The sequence below is a fragment of the Anabrus simplex genome, chromosome 2, assembly GCF_040414725.1.
Source record: "Anabrus simplex isolate iqAnaSimp1 chromosome 2, ASM4041472v1, whole genome shotgun sequence".
Classification (NCBI taxonomy): domain Eukaryota; kingdom Metazoa; phylum Arthropoda; class Insecta; order Orthoptera; family Tettigoniidae; genus Anabrus; species Anabrus simplex.
Window position 1 is genome coordinate 1,146,901,593 of NC_090266.1, and position 19,585 is coordinate 1,146,921,177.

A 19,585-nucleotide genomic window follows, 5' to 3' on the forward strand; every position below is an offset into this window, starting at 1 on the left:
AACTCTTGTGCAATCAGAGTCAAAGTTTTTCTGTAGATAGGACCCTACCTCCTGTACCGAGCCCTAGCTACAATTAATCCAGTTTTTCACCCTGAGAACTATATTCATGCTACTTTAAAATTTAATCTGAGAGTCGGGCTCTTTTACTGGTACAATAAGTATCCTGATAAAGGCATTCAACACATTTTACACCCCTTTTCACTCCTCCTATTGGGATTTTTGGAGAACGAAAAAATACATGTTTCTTTGCTTTCAAAGGAGATTCTAAGTATCAATTTTTACATCTGTAAACTTTTAATGTTTTGAGATATAGATACACTCATCTTAAAAATTCACCCCCGTTTTAACCCCTCACTATTTGGATTTTCCAAAAATTAAAATTACGTGTTTCTTTATTTTTAAAGGAGATCCTAAATACCATTTTTCACGTCTGTAATATCTTCAGTTTCTTAGATATAAGTAACCTCATTAAAGGCATTCAACCCGTTTTTCACCCCCCTTTCACCCCTCGTATTGGGATTTTCCGAAAACAAAAAATACGTGTTTCTTTACTTTTAAAGGAGATCCTAAATACCAATTTTTACATCTGAAAACATTTAAAGTTTTGAGATTTAGATACTCTAATTTTCAAAATTCAGCCCCCTTTTCACCCCTCAATAAATTGGATTTTACAAAAACACAAAAATACGTGTTTGTTTATTTTTAAAGGAGATCCCAAATACAAATTTTCAGGTCTGTAATATCTTCAGTTTCTGAGATATAAGTATCCTCATTAAAGGCATTCAACCCCTTTTTCATCCTTTTTCGCCCCTCCTATTGGGATTTTCTGAAAACAAAAAATACGTGTTTCTTTATTTTTAGAGGAGATTGTAAATACCAATTTTTACATCTGTAACCTTTTATAGTTTTGAGATATAGATAAACTCATTTCAAAAATTCACCCCCCTTTTCACCCCCTTAGCGATGGAATATTAAAAAATCCTCCCTTAGCGAGCACCTACATTGTAATATAAATGTATCCTCAAAATTTCATTTCTTTATGTCCAGTAGTTTTGGCTCAGCGATGATGAGTCAGTCAGTCAGTCAGTCAGTCAGTCAGGACATGTTCTTTTATATATATATATATATATAGATAAACAATTAGCAGTACTCATGAATACATGATTGCTGAAGAATTACAATACACCATGAGTTTCATCCTCAAGCTGTCCATCACAAATCTTCTTCCTCCGCTTTTGCCACATCTGTGGGGTCGCGGGTGCGAACTGTATTGCACATGTGGATTTGACCATGTTTTACGGCTGGGTGCCCTTCCCGACGCCAACCCTATACGGAGGGCAGTAAATACCATTGCGTGTTTCTGTGGTGGTTGGTAGTGTAGTATGTTGTCTGAATATGAAGAGGAAAGTGTTGGGACAAACACAAACACCCAGTCCCCGGGCCAGAAGAATGAATCAGACACGATTAAAATCCTCAACCTGGCTGGAAATCGAACCTGAGACCCTCTGAACCGAAGGCTCCAATGCTGACCATTCAGTCAATTGGTCGGACAAGCTGTCCATCACAAATGACTGATGATTATCACGAAATAATGACTTATGCCAGGAAAATGAGGGCCCCACATCACAAGATGTCAGTATGGCAAATTTTCTCACTCACACTCACATCAATATCCTCTTCTTGATGCCCATCTAACACATTTGAAATTTTACACTGTTGTTTTCAAACACATGTCTAATTTTTTTTTGTTTTTTTTTTTTTTTTTGTAACATTTGTGCTGTAGATCCACTAAGACAGTTAAGTTTTCAATGCTATGAACATACTGAACTCTTTCTGACCAAAGAATCCCTTCCTTTTCAAATTTGTCAATTGTGCTGCTAAGAAAACACAAGTATTTTTAAACACTGTATCACTTAGCATTTCCTGAAGGATTCCAATTGAAGTTGCATCATCTTTGTCCAGTTCATTAACTACTGAGGCAAAGCCATCAAAATTTCTGCAAAATACTGAACTGCAGTGACCCGAGTTCATGACAGTATTATTACAGGGGTGAGTGGCAGTGGTACGTTGGGATTTTTAGTCTTAAATATGCGAATTATTCTTGACGACTGAATGAACACTTTTCCCCCGTTAGAAATCAATTTATCCACATTAGGATATACTGCTGTAATTTCTTCACACATTCTGGGTAAACCATGCAATACTCATGTAACATTTTAGGATAACTAACAACAAAACCTGCTGCTGCAATAATAGTACGGCACCGAGCAAGTTGGCTGTGTTAAAATTCTCTTGACCGTCCTCTACAACACTTCTGTTACATCTGCTATTTTTTGTTGTACTTGAAAAACTCCCTTCTATACTATTCTTGTGTTTTATTCGTTCTACCCTCAGCTTCCTTATTCATAAAACTATGAACACTGAATAATCTCTCATGTTTCTCCTCTTGTTGTCGCAAACTTCAGTTGAGAATTTTCAGCGGCATAATTCACTTCGGGCACGAACGGCAGGAATATGTACTGACAATGAACCGATTTGTTTAGCTACTGACCGTACTTGATCAGTCAAGTCTGCCACAAGAAGCAGTCCCTCTTCTTCTCTTTCCACCCCTCTTCTGCATTCCACTAACATACTATAAGAGCTGTAAATAAACATGTGATAGGTCCGCCAGAAGGCTTTGCCATATGTTTCAAGTGCCAAATTGATTTGAGGCAGTTATAAAATGTGTACTTCAGCAATGACCGACAACAGTCACGAACAACGAAACTGACGCCTTCCATGTTCCCTCCGAATTGAAAACTTGTCGCGTACGATAATCTGTACACAAATTACAAGATTCTAACTCAGACGCTTAAGAGGTAATGACTGGCGCTTACAATAACCTGGTGTTGTGTATATTATTGACGGTGGTCACGATAATTTCCTTTTTATGTTGTTTTTACCGTCTAGATTCATTTGACACTTACGATACTTTGCCAGCACGTGCAGTGGAGTCCGATTGAAGTATAAACATCGTAGCCTCAATTTTGACAAAAATGTCGCTTACGACACTTTGCCTTTCCAGGGACGATATTAAGATTAGATAGCTCACAAGTTCTTCCCTGTTTAAGTGACACAAAACAGAAATGCAATAAACTGAAAGGTCTAGCATACTGATTTTAAAAAAAATTGTACATATTATATGCTAATAACAGAAAAACAGGAATTTATGCAATTACAAAAAAATGTATGTATTATACATAAAAAATATTTATTTACCTAAAAATCCAAGCCCTAGCAATCAGTACATCTGTAGTTTTCATTTCAATACATAAAGTTTAAACAGGTACACAGTTGAAGGGCAATCAGTTGTCTCTCACTCCCCTAAAAGTGCCGTTAAAGAAAACAGATGAAGACTCCAAAATTCATACATTAAAATCAGAAAATAGTAGATGGAGAAAAGGAACTTTCCATACCATAAATACTGGACCAAATATTACAGAAACAAGCACAATTCATAGAGAGTTACACCCAGGAAGAATTAAAACTTCTATAACAACACTTTATTTCAGATGAAAATGTATTTGTAGCAATACATACTAAATCGGGTATAACAACACTCATTCTTCATACAACTTCTTTGGAGATTTCATAAGTAATTGCCGTCCAGCATTGAAATGGCAACTACAAGATTGCTCTGTTTTAATTATCTTTGAGTCAATACTTCTGTCGGTAATTCAATACTAATCACAAATTTGATCATGTACTGCTCTCGTTCACAGTTGACGCACTGTCTCCTGCCCCTCTTTTCCTCTTTACGATTTCAAAACACTGTTTGTATCGCAACATACACTCCTCCTGAAAAGGATAATGAATGATATATTAAATTTTCATCTTATAACAAAGAAATCAATCTAAAACAGCTTCCAAAAAGAACTGTAAGAAGATATATAACATTACAGCAGCTCTTGCCTAAAACAACCAGGTTTCACTAATGACATCACAATTGTATGGAAGTGTGTATTTGTAAATAACAAGCTCACTTGACTTTTAAGGCACAGGTTTGATTAAGAAGTCTAAACTGAGATCAGATAAAACTAATAAGGGTAAAAAAAAGACAGTTCAGGTGGAGAAAAACATATTTAAAAAAGAGGGGCCCAGTGGAAAAGAGGCACATGCCAACACAGTGTGTTTTGTCAATAAAAAAAAAATTAAGGAAATCAGATTTTGGATAGTAATCTGAACTCCTGCTGTTCTAGTAACAGTTGTTACAGTAACTAGATGGTGTTTTGGAAATGCTACTACATATTAGGCCATTTTATTACAATATTACAGTAAATAAGAGCCTCCGTGGCTCAGATGGCAGCGCGTCGGCCTCTCACCGCTGGTTACCGTGGTTCAAATCCCGGTCACTCCATGTGAGATTTGTGCTGGACAAAGCAGAGGCGGGACAGGTTTTTCTCCGGGTACTCCGGCTTTCCCTGTCATCTTTCATTCCAGCAACACTCTCCATTCTCATTTCATAGCATTTATCACTCATTAATAAATCACTTTGGGAGTGGCGACCCCATCGTACTAACAGCCTATATATGTTTCATTCATTACATCCCTGACCCGGTCAATGACTGGAAAACAGGTTGTAGGTTTTCATTACAGTAAATAATGAAAAGAAATCCTGGACATGTAGTCAGCCACATTAGATAGCACTTCATATAGAGTCAAAATCTTCTTCAATGTTTTCCAGTTCCATTGGATCGTCACTAGGCCGCACTAATCCAAATAAATAAGCATTTTGTTTATTATAATCTCCCAACTATTAAAACTCAATAAATACCTCCTCCTATTCTTTATTCAATGTTGAGTATTTACAGAAACTTGTTTTGCAGCATGGATCATTGGCACTATTAAACACTTTACCATGAACAATCTTATTCTTTCGATATGTATATTCTTTTCCTGTTTCTTAAACTCTTCCTTTCATTATCTTTCCAGTCATTTTCATTAGGAAGTTTTTCTTTTTTACACGTACTGTTGCATTTTCTTCTTGAAGAACATTAATTGCTGCCATCTTGGAAACTTATAAACGGCATTTGGGAAACACTTTCTGATTGGTTGTCCAAAACCAAGCCGACCAGTGAGAAGCATCGACTCATCAGACATAAAGAAACTAATGGCATGGGCCTCTTTTCCACTGGGAATGTGTCAGTCATGAGTAATAGCAAATATATAATGCTCTCTTTCAAAGAATGGGCACATGCCATTGTGATACAAGTTCCTACAGATGATACTATAGCTCATTCCACGTTAAGAAAAGAGTACTGTTCTTATGGACCTACAAGGCGTGAACACACCCCCTATGTGACACCCACAATTCCTCGTGATTAAGGGATATTATACTGTACTTTGTAATGTATTATGAAAGATAGATTAAGAGGAAGAGGCATTTTTGCCTGCGAGCTATTAAATTAACTACATTACATTTTATTTTTCATAAATATATTTGTAGGGAGGAAGAACAATGGCGGGAACTGCCATCGCTTCGTTGCCTTCTTCATTTTCCTTCTTCAGTGTTGTTCTGGTATAAGCCTTGTGTAGTCCCTCAGTATGTGAACCGCCGGCAGCTCAGTTCAGTAGTGAAGTCATCTACAGTATTTATTTATTGTGTGTGTTTTTAGGTTCTAAATCAGCGTGTTGAGTGAGAGTTATGCGATAAGCCTATATGTGTGATTTCTTTCTTTAACGTTAATACTGTGATCTTAATAATAATGTTGTTTGCTTTACGTCCCACTAACTACTTTTTTTTAAGGTCTTCGGAGACGCCGAGGTGCCGGAATTTAGTCCTGCAGGAGTTCTTTTACGTGCCAGTAAATCTACCGACACGGGGCTGTCGTATTTGAGCACCTTCAAATACCACCGGACTGAGCCAGGATCGAACCTGCCAAGTTGGGTTTAGACAGCCAGCGCCTTAACTGTCTGAGCCACTCAGCCCGGCATACTGTGATCTTCTGAAGAGTCATCTACAATATGTATTTGTTGCATCTAGCCTTTATGGCCTGGATAAATTTATTGAATGCAATTAAATACATCCCTTACCCCTCGAGCCCATGAAAATTATTTGTATATTTTCTTCCCCAGTTTGCCTTACACTTCAATGCTGAGGTTTTTTGTGTGTCGTAGTTTACCTCTGATCCTGTGCCTTTATTTCATAAAATTAATTTGTAGCTCAATTTCTTCTGCTTTTTGTCTTGAACATAATTACTGAATTTCACAAATTTATGTGACGGCATTTTCCCGTGATGGTGTTGAGCAGAGTCGCTCCATATGGCAACCCTGTTGCCATAAGAGCAATACTGTTTTCTTAACATGGAATGAGCTATAGATGGCATCAGCTGTCTTCCTGTACCAAAATCACACAAGCACTTCACAGGTAACATGTGCCCCTTTTCCACTGGCCCCTGTCAATTAATTACATGCAAAAATAACCAAAGAAAAAACAAAATAAATTCCTTTCATAATTTGTTAAAATGGAAGCCATTCTTCTCACTGTTGACTTAGTTAATGTAACATTTAAGTTTTTTCCAATCTATATAACATGAAATACCACATTTATGAAAACATTGTAACATATCTAAAAAAGAATGCATTTCATCCCATCCTATATATCCTCTACTGTTTTGTTCAATGCAAGAAGTTACGTGTGATTATTAACAGCAGGAAGAAAATACAATGTCAGAGAAAGTTATACTCACAGCTGGCAAAAGAAAAAAGACCAGACATTTTGCACAACACGTTCCTATACAGTTAATACCAGACAGCGCAATCTTTATAACAACATATAGGTGAAACTAGCCAAACAAAAATATCAGGGGAAGGTAAGTAAACCACATGACAATTCTGATCAGTGGGTTGCCTTAAAACAAATTAATTTTACTGAATTCAGTTCTGGAGTACATCATTATGCAGGGTTAATTTCTTCTAAATAAAACACAAATTAAAGCCAATTTTTTTAAAAAAGTGCAGATTCTTAAATGGCACAGATTTTTTGCGTAGGCCTATATGACGTAAATCACTTCATTTAGCAATGTTAGGCAAGAGGCCTCTGGGAATTTTAACTAGAGTGCTAATACTAAGGCCCAATTTATTCAACCTCAGTTAACATTTGACTGCCTATTAACATAATTTAACAGTGAACTTAACCAAATTAGCCTTTATTCAACATTGGTTAAGACTAACAATCTGTTAAACTCTCAGTTAACTGCCCAGGTTCAAGCAGTTAAATTCTCTGTTAGCTCAAAATATGGTAGGTGCATTAGATGCAGAACTTCTGTAACTTGAACATCTGCAATATGATAGGCCTTTTCCAGGAAGAGTCAGAAACAGAAGAGCTGATTTTCATATAGTTGTTTCAGTTGCTTGATCGTACGTAGGCTAACGTCAGTATGCACACAGAATTCATCACAAATTTTCTGCCAAGTGTCACTTTTAGCTTTGAGAATGGATCCATTAGTTTGCTATTCTTTTTATAATAGGTATACAGTGTCCTCCCCAGAAATTTTCGCCACCTGCATGGCAGTAATGAGCAGCCGGATGGGAAATACTACGTAAAAAATTAATATGATCACATTTCAGTTTACTTCTCTCGGGGCCGGTTTCATTAACGTGGGTTAAACCTTAACCCCGAGTTATACAGTTTTAACTCTGAATTTCACTATTCATTCTGTTTCATTGACCAAGTGCATTAAGAATAATATCAGACAGGTAAACATTAACTGCAAAATTGAACTATTTTCTTTTTAGTGTTATTGTCATGAACAAGACGTAAGAGTATTTTGAACTTCTTGTGTTCTGCTACTCGTTGATCATAATGTAACAGCGGAACTTACCGCTCGGTTGCTGTGGTGTGTCATGCGGAATTTAATGCTTGCATGCGGTTTCATGCTAATCCAGTCATTGTTCACGCATGATACGGCGTGATAAAGGTGAACGTTTGAACTCGGATGTAATTGATGCAATTATACTGACAATAGTCAAGATTTGTCATTTAAATAAACAGTTTTACAGTATTTACATTTTAACTTGGAACACTCAATGACTCAATTATGTATTCAATTTATGAAACTAACATATATCTAGGTTATGTTAGCCGGATGGTCTGTAAAAAACAGCAGGGCGGTTGCGCCTATTAAAAAGCTCCTACGGTGAATATTGGGTGTATACTTGGAAATCATTTCCAAAAGAAGAGACATTTGAGCCAAGCATTCTCCTCTCAGCCTTTTCTTTTTCATATTGGTCTGTAGAGCAACAGAAAATTCACGATCAAGACAAAAAATTTGAATAAATGCTGACTTTACAGCTGTATTAAGACAAAGGCGCATTGAAGAACGCTCACAAACTGCATGGTTCTGCCATGGCTTTCTAGATTCTCACTAATCCCGACTCTTGTGAGAGTTAACACCGTGTTAGCTAACAGTTCCCAGGAAATGTTTGAATAAACGCAAGAATCTTAACATGCTGCTAATTTTTAATGGTATGTTAACAGTGTGTTAAGTGTTCTTTTAACTGAGACTGAATAAACCGGGCCTTAGTAAGCATCCTGCATGGGAATTGTGCACGCATGTGATGAGGGCAAGCAAGGGGGCTCCCTCGTCTCCTACTCCTCCAGCTGCCCAGTCTTAATCTACATATCGTACTAAGCTGACGTCAGAGTGCGTTGCTGTGGATGACTAACAAATTTCTGGTTTGCTCCAAGGTTAAGTTCTTGGTTTCTCGCACAGTTTCAATACATATTTTTAGTTCTATAGTTTGATTTGGTAATGATGTAAGCTTTTACTTTGTTGTGATATAGACATTAAAGTGTACATTATTCACCTATAGTGTTTATTATGGTTTCATCAACAGTAACTTTATTAGGCTTATAGCAAGTGGTGTAGTTGTATAACTGAATCTTTTGTCATTATAAAAAAAAATGAAGATACTGATTCTATGTCCCCACATGGTTGATGCGCAGTACTAAGATTTATGTTTCAGATTAATGTTTAATATAACTTTCCGCCAATGATGCATTATTAGATTCTTAAAAGTACGAACAGACACAACGTTTTCTTTATCCCATTTAAGAGGAAGTATCAAGAATCTTTATTTGCCATTGACCATATACAATGAAATAGGCTTCATCAACTGATAATAATTTAGTACTTAATATTACTAAGACTATATGAACATACACCTTTTATTAAAACTTAATACTAACATTATACATTTCTAAGAATTCAGAGGTATTATAAAATGGATTTTCTATTAATAAATCACACATTTTTCTTTTAAAATTACTTAAAGGAGTGGACCGTGCAAGATGTTGTAATTTATTAAATAATCTTAAACAACTGATTTTATGTGAGTGAGCAGTTTTTGACAGCCTGTGAATTGGGATGTCAATGTCTGCTTTGCCCCTAGTATCATGAAGGTGAATGTTTTCCCTAGTACTGAATTCATTTATGTTTTTTTTAAATATATGTCAAAGATATACAAATTTATAATTGTCAGTATTTTAAGCTTAATGAAGAGAGGTCGACAATGGTCAATTGCACCAGCCCTACACATTGTTCGGACAATCTTTTTCTGTATTGGAAGAATATTATATACATAAGAAGAATGCCCCCATAATAACAGTCCATAAGTAATGTGTGAATGGAAGAGACCAAAATATGCCATCCTTAGGTAGTCACTGCCAACCAAATCCCTCAATTTCCATATCAAATAGGCCACTTGCGACATTTTTTTACAAACATGATCAATGTGTGTTTCCCAGTTCAATTTGGCATCAATATGAAAACCCAAAAGTTCGACTGACTGACTTTCAATATCTCTGGATAATCCTAGTGTGAGAAATTGAGTTTTATCCTGATTGCACAACAGCCTATTGGACGAAAACCAATGCATTGCAGTTGCAAGAGCTTCCTACGACATCTGATGCAAACCTGAGATGCTCTGGTGTTTTGTAATTAACGTTGTATCGTCCGCATAGGATATAAGAGCATGAGCTGTGACATTTTGCAGTAAATCATTGACTGCTGGAATGAATAAAAAGGGACCGAGGATAGAGCTCTGTAGCACACCAGCTGTAACTTTCTTCAAAGTGGAATACCTATTTTTAATTGAGACAAAGTGATATCTGTTATTTAAGTATGACTTAATTATGTTCAGTGAGGGATACTCGACACCATACATCTCAAGCTTTGCAAGTAAAATTTCATGATTAATACAACCAAAAGCTTTACTTAGATCACATAACACCAAAGAGATGGCCTGCTTGTTTTCAAAAGCTGTTAATATTTGATTAACAATTTCAAGAACGGCAGTAGTAGTACATTTATCTTGTCGAAACCCAAATTGACTGTTGGATAGGAGACTGTAAGTTTCAAAATAGTTGCTAAGTTGATTGTACAAAAGTGATTCAAATATTTTAAAAATTATTGGAACAATTGAGACTGCACGATAGTTTTGAAGAAATTGTTTGTCCCTACTGGACCTACTTATACACGGTGTTTTACACTGATACACGGGTTGGGAAAAATTTAACTAGTAGGGGCTCATACGTTTCTGAGATATTAAAATATCCTGCTTGTGGACCTTAAGATACCGTAAAGTGGGGTAACTTCGGCCATACAGGGTAACTTCGGCCACTGACGAATAGCAACACTTATTTTCTCCTGCCTCCTATACTGAAAAAGATGAACCATTAGCAACAATTAAAATGCACATACCATAGAATGCTCTAATCAACACTCGGTAGTCCAAAGAACATTGGTGGGCTCATTGTTGAGTGAAACGATTTTTTTTTTTGCAGCCCCGACTATTGTCTTGTCTGGTAACAGCAGAAAACAAACTGTTCTCTAGCCCCAGCATTCAATTCTCCATTCCAGTGGTTTATGGGGTCAGAACATAAGTATGTCTGGTAACTGATCAACACAATCTGATGCATTTTATTCAAATAGGTCTTTCAGGGAATAGTTTTGTGATAAAAGTTGTCCACTTCCAGGGTAACTTCGGCCATGCCAAGAACATACAGGAAAACATTACACGGCCGCGGGTATTGTAATTACAATCCTGTTTACTTCAAAGATGCTTTAGAGGAGATTAATAAAGGCGCAATAAATGGAGAAGTTTATCCCGAAAGGAATGGGAAAGACGGTTCCCATTTTCAATAATAAATAGACGGATATCAGTTGACATGGACGATACACATTTACGATCTTGATTGACGGCCCAGATATTTTCTAATTTAGAAGACAGTGTATTATGAGGAAAATCTACAAGATTGCTTCTTTTCTGACCTCCTTTCCTCTCCATACAATTGGGATTTATGATTTTCGTACCTTTTATTTATGATCTTTTGTTACTATTACAACTATTTATGCAATGCAACATGTAATTTTTAATTTCATACTATGCTTGTACGCTTAGACTAAATAAAATAGTTTCTTCTTTGGGGAAAATGTGAATTTGACCACTATACATCTGTTTCACTATAAATCGTTTTAATTTGTTTGTGATTGTTGACACTGGGCGTTCTGCAGGTTTTTAAAAACATTCATGATGGCCGAAGTAACACTACATCAAAGAAAACTTCATTTCTTGAGTTATTTTTATGGCGGACGAAGTAACCCCAAAGCATGGGGTAACTCCGGCCACTCTTTCGATAATCATAATTCATTAATGAATAACAATTAGAATTATGTTCATATTTAAAAATGAAGAACAAACATGGCAGAACTTAATATTATATTTTTCAGAAAATTAGAGGGAATATTTCACATTTTAATTTTAAAAATATACGAGAAACTGGCTGAAGTTACCCCGTTTTACGGTAGTTATTAGGTGTAACAGGACTCTAGCCAACATCACATGAATAGCTGCTTACGAGATGTGTACAAAATGGCTGAACACAATGTGTCAGCAAGCAAGTTACGAGATGACAAACTGGGAAGAGAGAAAGTGCGTTAAGCAGACCTTCTACCCTACCTACATGACCATGCCCTGCCAGCCATGCAGAAGGATGCTTACAAAGTATTTGAACTGTGGTACAAATAGGATACAAATTCTTCACAAGCTGTAGTAGTGAACAATATCATTCAAATTGGCAATAACTTAATTGTATATTACGTTCAATACTCTCAAGCAAATCCTAAGGATAGTGAAATGTAATATAATGAAAGACTACACTGACTGTCCTGGTATTAAAACCATTTTTATGTTCCCAATCTGCAGGTATAAATTATGCATCAGTAGGCAGCAATGCAGCACTTTAAACATGGTTCGAGGTAACCAGAGCATCATAACAGGTACAGAGCAAACAATTCAGTGTGAAATTGCCATTAGCTGCTATCAGCAGTAAAACAAGTTACACAAATATTAGTTTAAGAATAAAATATACAACAAAGAAACAAGCAATGTTTCACTCACCTTGGTTTTACCAGGTACACATTTGGCAATCTTTTCCCATCGATCAAGAGTCCCACTCTTTGGATATTTGATAAGTGAAGCTTCCAGAGCTTCTTGTTGCATCTGAGTCCAATTCGATCCAACATTTTCATCCACGTGCTTCCCACCCCTAGTCTTCACTTTACCAGTTTTTCCATTTGAATCTACAGAGCCAGCTGTAGTTGATTCTTCAGGACTTTCACCCGCAGACCCAACGCGATAACCATCCTCCTTCACTTTCTTTGCCATAAACGTCACTTCTGCCACAGACCTACGCATTGCCTGGGCAATTTTTTCCCAGCGTGATGCCGTTCCTTGAGGAAACTTTTTCACCAAACGGATGAGTTCTATAAGATCTTCATCTGTCCACAATCCACCTGTCACGATGGGGACATCATCTTGTTTCTTTTCTGACTTGTTTTTGGTTTGTACTACATTTGTACTACCAGCAACACAGTCACCAGTGTCACTTATCTCCGGAAGGGCAAATTTACCCTTCCGACGTCGTGGAGCACGAGGTTCAACTTCAACCGCTTCCTCTTCCTCCTCTGACCTTAAAAATAGATAAATCAATCAATGACCTAACACTTTAAAATGATAGAAAAGAAATTATAAGACTTCAACTGGAAAGAAAAATAACAATATTTATGGTTTTTCAGGCCCAGAAGCAACATAACAGTAAAACCCTGCAATGTTCACATCAGATAATTTAAAATTCTAGGCAGTTCAAACAGGCAAATAAAGTAAAAGGTGTAATTTAATTGTATGTAAAATTGAACATAATATTTCATGTTAAATGTTGTATACACACATTGAAAGCAAAAGAGCATAGCGAGGGTGCAGGAGGTATCCCACAATGTTCTTCCGATCTATTATCCTCCTTAAGACTGAGCATGTCTCCCAGCCTCACATGGATATGCAGTCCATCAGAGCAATGTTCACTGTCTTCATTTTCCTGTGCTAACGTATATAGGAAAATGCATTATACTGTAGGAGTGCATAAATACTTCATGGAAGTATATATTCTTACACTACGGTACAATAAGGTTCATTTTCCTTTCCTTTACATATGGGCAAATTCACTACCCACTCAAATGAAACCCGATATTCAACACTTCATCCCAACTGAAGGCAAACCAGTATACTGCAAGCCCAGGCAGCTGGATCCATGTAAGCTACACATCGGTAAACAGGAATTCCAGTTTATGCAAAACAGTGGAATTATTCGACCATCAAAGTCGCAATGGGCTGGTCTTCTCCAACTAGTCCTCAAAAAGGATGGAACTTTTCGACAATGTGGTGATTATAGACGACTAAACACACAAATTATCCCAGACCGATATCCGATTCCTCGGATTGAAGATTTTCAACATATTTTGAGGGGTAAGAAAATATTTAGCAAGCTTGACCTCTTGAAGGCATATTTCCAAATCCCTGTAGCAGAGAGATACAAAACTAAAACCGCCATTATTACTCCATTATTACCAAGCAGTTTTCTAACGTTTCATTAATGAGGTATTTAGAGGCCTAGACTATTTTTCCATATCTTGATGACTGCCGTAATTGCTTCAGCATCAGTAGAGGAACATCATGAGCATCTTAAGATTGTGTTTGAGAAGCTGCATGAATTTGGCCTCCAAATTAATGTTTTAATGTTTCCAAGTCTGTACTTGGTGTCAAGCAATTGCAATGTCTGGAACACTTAATCACCACGGAAGGTTTCAAACCCTTACCGGATAAAGTGAAAGCGATTGTTGATTAGATACTATCACAGACAGTTCATGACCTTCATGTATTCTTAGGTACTGTTAATTTCTACAGATGATACCTCAAGGATGCAGCAGAAACACAGTCTCTTTTGCATGCTTATCTGAAAGGTGCTAAGAAGAAAGATAAGCGACCCCAGAAGCTATCACAAAATTTGAAAAATATAAGCAGGACTCGGCAAATAGGTACAGTACTTCTTACATTCCCAGACCCAACATACCAGCTGGCCCTGGCAGTAGATGCAAGTGACTTTGAAGTACGAAGTGTCCTGCAACAGTATGTAGAAAAAGGATGGAAACCTACTGGATTCTTTTCGAAGAAGCTAAGCGATACAGAGAGAATGTATAGCACCTATGACCGTGAACTGTAGTAATGCAACTCAAACATTTTCTCGAAGGAAGAGACTTCATAATATAAACGGATCATAAACCACTTATTTTTGCATTTAATCAAAAAAATGAGAAGGCATCTCCATGGCAGTTGCGACATCTGCAGTACAATAGCAATATAGTTGGTCCGTTATTGGACATTTCAGGTTCCCTATGGGAATCAACATTTTTATCATCTGCAGTACATCTACAAGTTTACAACAAACAACCAACACATTAGCGACAAGGACAATATCATTGCGGATAACCTGTCACGGACTGAATCTATGACTGCCATCGATCATGACACAGTCGCTGACAGTCAATGTCAAGACAGTGAACGTTCAAGAGCTACCCACTGCCTTCTGGAAAGTTACTATGGTGTGATACTTCAACAAACAACATAAGGTCACATACAGTAGATGTCCACTATAGCGAGTACGGCATATAGCGAGAACTCAGTTATAAAGACAGCTGTTTTTTGTCCCTTGGAAATCCCTATATTAAACTGTGTATTATCCTTCGGTAACAGCGAGAAACCTATCATTGATGCATCTGTTATTATGAGCGATTAAGCGTGCATAATTTTTCCCATTATTTATGCACGCAAGCGATTATATTGAACTTGATCGATCATCTTCGGTATAGATTTTTTGCTATGTGCACTAGCAAGATCACTCGTCGACATTTGAACTCCAAGGCAATATTGGAGTAGATTAGTAATACTCATCGACTGGCGCTCTATAAGCAAATTTCAAAATGAAAGAGAACATGTCTTCTAATAAATGCGTAAATAACGTGGCCGATGGCAGTAGTTAACTCATTAGAAATAAAGCCTGAAGTAAATGATTGTTTAATTTTAAAACTATGTACTGAAAGTAAGCAAAAATGTGATACACCCCAAGATACGGCACAGAGTGGATGACTGATTTCGGAGGTTAGTTTATTCAATACAAACTTGTTAGGCGTTTCTGCAGGGGACAAGGAAAAATAATGCGTTAAGCAAGAAAACGTACTACTGAATACACGAATAAAAACTACCCAACACGAATATATAAACATTTGATATGTTTTTTCCGAAATGCATGCATTTTACGTCATGTATGTATGGGTACAGAGAAAGTTGTAGGCTATCTACCGCTTCTGAAGATGCGATGAGAGTATTTAAAGGCATGAAAGAGACTAGAGATAATATGAAAACCTTTTTCTACTGAGGCTTATTAAATAAAAACAGTGTATTAAAAGGTGTGTAAAATACCTGATAACAAATATAAAAACACTAACAAGATACCCGTGATTCGCTACGGTATTATACTGAAATTTATAATTGAATGCTTATTGTTTTAGATATATAATCCGCCGAAATTTGCAATCTGACTCGTTTTCTAATAGATTATGGCAAGTTTCCTCCCATTTTTCAATCTTTCTTTCCAGCAATCGATTTTGTACTTCCCGGGCTAGGTCCAGGTATTCCACCCGGTCAGTTGGGTCCCTAAATCTTTGCCATCTTTTCCTATAAACATTTTTAATATGGATCAAATCCTTCAGGAGATCCAGCGTGGTGTCGTCTTGGGTGCCTTGGTGGTACTGAACCCGCGGCCGGACTGCATTCTTAGTCATTAACAGTCCAGGACCCGTTTCCAGCGCGGTCCACACATTTGACGACGGTCCAGAACATTATTATTATTATTATTATTATTATTATTATTATTATTATTATTAGATGTTCTGGACCCCACAGGAAGATGCAAGACCGCTACTTGGCAGTAAATTACATCTGCTGCCATTGTTATTGTTGAGAATGTGACCAGCACCATTGTCGCGCATAGACAAGTGTGCAGGATTTCTGGTGATACGAATGACATACTTCCGTGCATTATTGACCTTATTATAGAGGTGAACAATTTGGCGGTCAAACTCATTCTTATCGTTTATTTCAAATGTGTTTAAATTTTTACTTATATGCCAGGAGAATCTACTGTAATCTAAGATCGTTCTCCGAAGGAAAAGATGGCTGTTGAAAACAAACCAAGGAAAGAAGAAAAATGTTCGGTTTATGATCAGAATAAGTACATCGAAAATCTACAGCCTGTTTCCAGTCATTCGACAGGGTCAGGAATGGGATGACTAAAGCCCCACCGAGCGGCGACAATAGGAATTGTTGATGGTTATGAATTTCATGTTTTTGGTCCGTATTGAACTGAGAATAATATATAAGTAATAATAATAATAACGTAAATGTTTCCACCTTTTCAATACAATATATTCACAAAATTACAAAATTATACGGTACTAGTTTCGACCCATCTAGGGGTCATCATCAGCCGTATTGGAGCAAAGATCATTTGTGGCGAAATCCTAAGACAATATTGTCTTAGGATTTAGGATTTTGCCACAAATGATCTTTGCTCCAATACGGCTGATGATGACCCCTAGATGGGTCGAAACTAGTACCGTATAATTTTGTAATTTTGTGAATATATTGTATTGAAAAGGTGGAAACATTTACGTTATTATTATTATTACTTATATATTATAGGAATTGTGCCGGCTGCCGAAGCACTCCTCTGGGGCAATGATCGATGAATGACAAAATGAAATGAAATATTGGACAGTGTTGCTGGAATGAATAATGAGAGAAAAAACCGGATTACCCGGAGAAAAACCTATCCCACCCCCGCTTTGTCCAGCACAAGTATCACATGGAGTGACCGGGATTTGAACCACGAAACTCAGCAGTGAGAGGCCAGCGCGCTGTTGCCTGAGCCACGGACGCTCCTCATAAGTACATTAGGAACAGTAAAATCAATTGGTCTCACCTCAGTTTTCACCCCACAGCGGTTAAGTTGATTTCCCACGCCCAAAAGAAGGCGTGTTTCTTTATGTTTAACCCTTTGGGGTCCAATTGATTTTCCACCTGCATCCTGCACAGGTCCAATTTGACATTAGGCAGATATGGGAAGGAAGTACTACATAAGTAAAAAGCTGAATTTTTACATTAATAATACGAACTGCAAATTTATTTATTATCAGTCAAGTTAACCACATTATCAGCGATATTTTTTCAAAGTATGGTACTTCCGGAAGCATTTGTTCGGGTGTAGTCCTGGGTTCCCTGGACAGGTCTCACAAAAAATGATGTCTCCTTTCTGCCTCCTTTCACTTTCCTGTCGGAACACATGGCACAGTCCTTGGTTTTTTTTATCCTGGCGAGCATCTATGATGTGTAGCTTCCAGTTCAGTCGAAGTTCTTCGTCACAGCTGCTCCGTCGGCCGCGCTTACGGGCATTTTTGTTCCTAACGTCCCCAACAAGCCCCATAATAACTCGGTCCCTGAATGTTTTGTGATTCACCTCGAGCTTATTTTCTGCCTTTTGTTGCAAATTATATAGGTGAAAACTGTTCACAAAAGCTACCTCCAACACCCAGCAGTACAATTTCCTCCACCACTTCAGGCTTTTCACTACAATACCATAAGATGAGCAGTCGTGATCAGCACGATCGACCCCTCCCATTTTGCCTGTGTAATCTATAATGGCACCAGGCTTCAAAATTCTTTCTTCTCCTTGCCCATTCCGGTTGTCACCATCAGAATCTGTCAACAAATCATTGTCAATATCACCACTGTCACATAACTGTTCGTAAATATCATTAGGCTCCATGCCGCGGCTGGTGGACGCCATGTTGATAACAAAAGTAAACTCAGCAGTGACAGTGAGGAATTATCTCCAAAGAAAACACAATTCAGCTTAAAGGAATGAACAGCAGATGTCAGTAGGCAAGAGATAAATGCCAAGGCTGTATACTGCGTAAAGCTCGGCGCCATTTCTGCTCCAGCATACGAAATATATAACCTCAAAGTTGTGTCGGACTAGGTCCGACATAGGACCGGAACTGAAAATTAATGATGTCGGACTGAGTCCGACATTGGACCCCAAAGGGCTAAAGGAGATTCCAAATACCAATGTTCACGTGCGTTACATTCAGCTTTGAGATATAAGTATTCCCATAAACATAATTCACTTTTTTTTTCACTTACGTTCACACTTCTCCCCCCTTAAGTGAATTTTCCGGCAAAAAATACTAGTTTCTTTAATAGTACAGGATCTTCTAAATACCAATTATCACGACTCTAACTTCTTCAGTTTTTGATTTATGTGTTCTCATGAAAGGAATTCAACTCCTTTTCACTCCCGCCCCCCAAGATGATTTCCCCCCACAAAACGCGTTTTTCTTTGTTTTAAAAGGAGATCCAAATACCAATTTTCACGTCTGTAACAACTTTAGTTTTTATTAGATGCATGTATTCTCATACAATTAAGTCAATTAATTTTTCAATTCTCCCCCCCCCCCCCCCTTCATTGGATTTTCAGAGAATGCGTGTTTCTTTACTTTTAAAGCAGATTCCAAATATCAAATTTCACATCTGTAACATCTTCATTTTTGAGATACCAGTAGCCTAATTAAAAGAATTCAACACCATTTTCAGTCACTTTAAGCCCCCCCCCCGCCCAACCCAAGGGGTATTTCCGAAAACTAAAAATACACGTTTCTTTATTTTTAATAGAGATAAAAAATATCATTTTTAACTTCAGTAACATGTGAAGTTTTTTGAGATATACTGTAGAAATTCTCATTTTAAAATTTCACCCCTTGTTAGTTTCCCTTAAATGGAGTTTCCAAAAACAAATCACCTATGTTTCTTTACATTTACAGGAGATTCCAATTACCCACTTTTTACGCCTGTAACATTTTATGTTTCTCAGATATTCTGTAGATATAATCTTTCAAAAAATTCACCCCAAATTGTCACTCCTGTTTAACCGCCATTAATTGGATTTTCCAAAAACAAAAAGTATGTGTTTCTTTATTTTTAAAGGAGATCCCATACACAAATTTTCAGTTCTGTAATATCTTTAGTTTCTGAGATATATGTATCCTCATTAAAGGCATTCAACCCATTATTCACCCTTTTGGGATTTACAGAAAAC

General features: G+C 37.2%; 1 protein-coding gene across 2 annotated transcripts in view; it reads right to left on the reverse strand.

The window, feature by feature from the left end:
- Positions 1 to 3,520: 3,520 nt before the first annotated feature.
- The window catches only part of LOC136864747 (uncharacterized protein F54F2.9), a 112,700-nt gene continuing 96,635 nt past the window's right edge, over positions 3,521 to 19,585 (reverse strand). For both annotated transcript variants that reach the window (XM_067142102.2, XM_067142101.2), the window contains exons 7-8: positions 12,442 to 13,012; positions 3,521 to 3,837 (exon numbers count right to left, since the gene is read on the reverse strand). In XM_067142102.2, coding sequence (XP_066998203.2) covers positions 3,739 to 3,837; positions 12,442 to 13,012 — 670 coding nt within the window. In that variant the 3' untranslated portion in view covers positions 3,521 to 3,738. The remainder of the gene's footprint in view (positions 3,838 to 12,441; positions 13,013 to 19,585) is intronic.